The 4,650-nt window shown below is 61.5% G+C and overlaps 1 protein-coding gene across 1 annotated transcript; it reads left to right on the top strand.

Moving 5' to 3' along the window:
* Window positions 1–2,488: 2,488 nt before the first annotated feature.
* On the top strand, window positions 2,489–4,128 carry MNEG_4395 (Transmembrane protein; the record flags this gene model as incomplete). Its single annotated transcript, XM_014047124.1, has 5 exons — window positions 2,489–2,515; window positions 2,794–2,862; window positions 3,197–3,241; window positions 3,469–3,558; window positions 4,054–4,128. 5 exons carry the CDS (start codon window positions 2,489–2,491, stop codon window positions 4,126–4,128), a joined length of 306 nt encoding a protein of 101 aa, XP_013902578.1.
* Window positions 4,129–4,650: the final 522 nt, after the last annotated feature.

The following is a 4,650-nucleotide window of genomic DNA, read 5'->3' as shown; positions in this document are numbered from 1 at the left end:
CCCCCCGGGCCACACACACACACTTTGCCCTGCGATTGCCGCTGCCGTGGCTTTGAATATGGCGTCGCGGGGTGGCTGGCTGGGTCATTGTACTGCATAGCTAAGTTAACCCTGCTGTTGGCGCTGGGTTGGGGTTCCAGCAGCGAGCTGCTGGTGATGTGGCTGCAGGCGTTGCACGCAGGTGGGTGCACTGGGCAGCGGGGTGGCGGCAAGGGGGGAGGTGGTAATCTGAGACTGCCGGCAAGCTACTTCGCGTGCCTCTGGGTCGCTGCGAACACGGTTCGGCGCGAGATCCCTGCCACACTGACCTGCGTCATTGCTTCCCTGGCCCGCTCGGGTTGTCCTGCGTGCTGCACTTGCAGAGGCCCCAACCCCCCTGGTCCCACACCGCCGCTACCAACCCCGCTACTACGCTCTGGGCACAAAACAATCAACCACCCATCTCCAAATGTTCCTCCACCTGCTGCGCCCACATGACCTACACACCGGCCTACGAACCCACGCTCAACACAACGCCAGGTGGCCGCCCTGATGGCGGGGGGCAGGGTGAAGCCCCTCATCGACAGGGTGCTGCCCCTGGAGCAGGTGGGAGTAGAGGGCACGGTGCGGTGGAGTGGGAAAAGGGAGAATGTTTTCCGACATTGAAAAATTGCTCTGTTTGATCATCTGTGGTTTAGGGGCCGCAGCAGTCCTGACCAGCTGTGTCGCAAAAACTGCGCTGTTGGAGCGGAGGTCAAAGCAGACCTGCGACTGCAGGGCGCGGGGTTTGTTCGTAGCCATTTCAATTTGTTTATTTCCGACGTGTTGCCCTCTTGACAGGTGGCAAAGGCTCATGCGCACACTTAGGGTGGCCACGCGCGCAGGAAGATTGTCCTCAGGGTGGCGGAGATCTGTGCTCAGCTCGTGGCCTGCACGCTATCCACTTGCTGCGCATGGCCACCGCGCCAGGCAAGCGCTTTGAAGCGCAATGGCTTTTACTGGTTGACCATCTGCTCAGCAGGGGCGGGGATGCCTGTTGGTGAGTTGAGCAGCACGGAACACAGACCAATTGCCAGGCGCTGCACAATGGCGCTGCCTGCAAGGGTTGCGATGTAAAGGTTTTGGCATCACCAGGATGGTTTCGACGCGGCTAGACTGCCCTGCGCAGCGCTGCGCAAAACAATTGCTTTTCAGCTGTGATTTTGCTTGAACATTCTTGAGTCATACAAAGTCGTACGGAGCGCCACACGCTTATACAGAGTGCGTGTGTTTAAATGTCGGTGTGCTGTTTCTTGTGCATGGGGCCATGCTAGCAACATGCACGCACAATTTGGGGCAGTATGTGAGGGGGGACGGGTTGTGGCAGCAACGCTACCGCTGCCCACAAGGGCTGCTGCTGACGCTTCCAGTAATGTTGACCAGAAAGTGAGCATTCGGCTGCAATCTGCCAGGGGCCAATGGGCTCCTTACACCAGAAGCTGTTTTCAGCCTCCCTCCTGCCTGACTTGTATGTGCGCGGAGTTGTGTTGTCGGCTTGTCGCCCCGCTTCGCTGCAGGCATTTTGCATGTCAAAGAGTGTTGATCAATGACCGAGAACCGCCTTGATATGCGCGGATCTGAACTGTTCTCACACTGCAAGCACACGTTGCACTGTGAGCAGGTTCGTTGGTTGCGTTGTGAGTGCGCCTGGCCCAGCGTGGCAATGTCAAGCGCAGGTCAAGGCCTCTTTGAGGCACTTGTGATGTAACGCTGCACGCAACATTGCCGTGCCTGCATGCTGACGGGCAGATTGCAACAGACGCTCACCTTGAATGAGTGCGCACGCGCGCAAACCGCAGCGTAACCCCAGCTGTCAGAGCAGTGCCGACCATCGCCGTGCGATGCAGCTGCTCGCGTAAAGTAAGGCAGCCTATGGGCCTGCCCTTGTGCAGTGACATCTTACATGACGTTTCCTGGTTGTTTATGAAGTACGCCAGAACCTCGCTGTGCCGAGCTGCAGGACAGTTCAGATCTGAAGGGGAGTTTGTCCCGTGCCAGCCATCCTGTGCAACCTGACGGAGGAGTGATGGAGACCTGGCCCTTTAGAAGAGTCTTTCGTGTCGTGAGTCGCGCAGGCTCTGTGCCTAGGGAAAGATAGGGCAGCTTATGAGTGCTGCGGCACTCACCTCCTGCTGTCATGCACAGGGCTGGTGGGTGCTATGTACGGCAACCCTTTGCGCGCTACCCCTGACGATCTGGGAGTTCAAGAACCAGGGATGGAGCCCGCACTACCAGGGTGCGCATGATAGGCACCGAGGGGCGCGGCTATAAATTAAGGGTTAACAGGCATATATATACAGCAATCGACAGACCTGTTGGGCCGCGTGGGTCGCGCCCGCCGGGCGGACGTGACACGCTGCCGCCAACCCTGCCGGTGCTGAGCTCAGCTCATCAGCTGACGGCATGCGGGTCGCTGCGCTGTCAATGCTGTGCACACGCAGCCTGGTTCATCGGCGGCATATTTGTCATCATGACTATTCCCATATCTGTGTACGAGGTGGGCAGGCTGCCTCGCTCTGTGCCTCGGCACAGTTGCAGCGAGACGCAGGACGCAGTAGGGATTTCGCGTGTGCTGTTGTGCGCAGCCCTGGTCCTGTAATGGAGCGAGTGGCGGCAGTTTGAGGGGAGCACTGCTCCAGCCTTCCAGTGTTGAAGCAGCTGCGCAGCTTCCGCGTGCTGTTGAAATGCCGCCTGTGCATGATGCGGCTGTGCAGTCCCAGCACGCCCCCCTTCTCTCCGCCAATGCCACACTAAAACGCCCTGCCGACAATCAAGGTGGCGATGCACACAGAGTACTACACGCGGCCAAGGCTGCAACGCCATGTCATCCGCATCTTGTGGATGGTGGGTCTTGGGAGGGGCGTGGCCGGCGGCGGGCGAACGGGTCGGTGCGGCAGAGGGACTTGCGGGCGGTCGCGTGCGTTGCTGGTGCGCCCCCACCGGGCGCCCAGCGCCTTGCAGGGGCGCGGCTCAGTTGCCGCAGCAGGGGCGCAGAGCCCGCCCCCGCCGCCGCACAACAGGGGCTGGGAGCCCAGCCCAGTAGGGCCGTGATACAAGGGGCACCACATCGGCGTGTCCGGCGGCGGGCAGCTAGAGGTTTGGGCCCAGCGCCACGCAGCCCGCGGCCGTGCGGGCCGACGATGGCGCTTCGTTGCCACATTTGCTGCAACCCCCTCAGGTCCCCATTTACTCGATCGACGCGTGGCTGGCCCTGCGTTTCAAGGTGGGGCGCGGCCCAGCCAACGACGAAGAAGCCAGCCCCCTCCTGGCCGGCGTCCTCAAAACGCAACATAAGCGAGAGTGGGCCAAGATGGGCACAACGGCGAGGGGGCCTAGTGCGGCAGCACTCGCGTGGAAGAGCGGCAGGTGACAGGCAGCGTGCGTCCCGCGCGCCCGCCTGAGCGCGAGCGTACCCTCTCCCCCTACCCCTGCCCCTGACCCCCGCCCCAGGACGCGCGGCTGTACCTCGACCCTGTGCGTGAGTGCTACGAGGCTTACGTAATATACAACTTCTACGCTTACCTCATGAACTTCCTGGAGGTGCGTACGCGCGCATGTAATCATGGGTAGAGGTTCCTGGGTGGAAGGGGTGTGGGTGTGCGCATATGCGCGCTTATGAGTGTGCATATGTGTGCGTGTGTGGATGTGTGTGCGAAAGAGAGCATCTGTGAGGGAGCATGCGCATGTGCGTGCGTTTTGTGAGGCGTCTGCTTGTGTCAGTGTTTCTGTTTTGAGCGCGCGTGTGCATGCGCATGAGTGTGTGTTTCAGATCTGGATGTGTGTGCGTGTCTGTGATGGCAAGGGGGAGGGCAGGAGGGCAGGTGTAGGGAGAGACCGCACATCTACCTTGCAGGAATATTCCGCCAGCCCGGAGGCACACAACCTGCGTGTGAGTACCCCTCAGGGCCTTGCAAAAATGCCGGCCATTTGGGAGTCGGAAGGGCACAGTCAAACGCCAGTCAAACCCCTGTCAAGCCTAGTGGCTGCGCCGCCCTCCAAGCGCGAGCCTCCCTGCTCTCCCCCTCGGCGCGCCAGGACGAGCTGGGCTGCGTGGACGAGTACCTCGCGCACAAGGCCCCGATCCCGCACCTCTGGCCGCTGTCAAAGTGAGCGTGCGGCGCCTCGCCAGGGCAGGCACCCCACCCCTGCTTTCCCCTCGTTCCCCTCGCACGCCGCTGGGACCCGCCCTGCCGCCCTGCTGGCTGCGGAGCGCGGCCCTGCATTCGAGTGTTTGCGACCTGCGCAGCTCCCCTCGCTGCAGCAGCATTGAGCATCACGACCTTCTGGACGCTTGCACCGCGCGTTGGTATCCCACAACCAACAATCGCACCCGCCCGCGCGGCGCCCCCGCCCCCACCAGGTGCGTGCAGCCGTGGAAGATGGGGTCAGACTACCTTTGGCAGACCAAGAAGGTGCGCGAATTTGCCCGCATGGTGGCGCATGCATGGGATGGAGGCGGTTGGACTGCCATGGCTGTTGTGTGCGTTGGTTTCTACGTTGATGCGCCGCGCACGCGAGCATGTGTGTGTGTGTGTGTGTGCGTGTGTGTGTGTGTGTGTGTGCGCGCGCGCGCCGCACACGCGAGCGCCTTCTTATATCTGTGTGCTGCAAACGCGAGCGTGCATGTGTGGT

Source organism: Monoraphidium neglectum, assembly GCF_000611645.1.
Source record: "Monoraphidium neglectum strain SAG 48.87 unplaced genomic scaffold scaffold00608, whole genome shotgun sequence".
NCBI classification, from domain to species: Eukaryota; Viridiplantae; Chlorophyta; class Chlorophyceae; order Sphaeropleales; family Selenastraceae; genus Monoraphidium; species Monoraphidium neglectum.
Note: the sequence above shows the minus strand (reverse complement) of the source record. Positions and strands in the feature narration are given on the sequence as shown.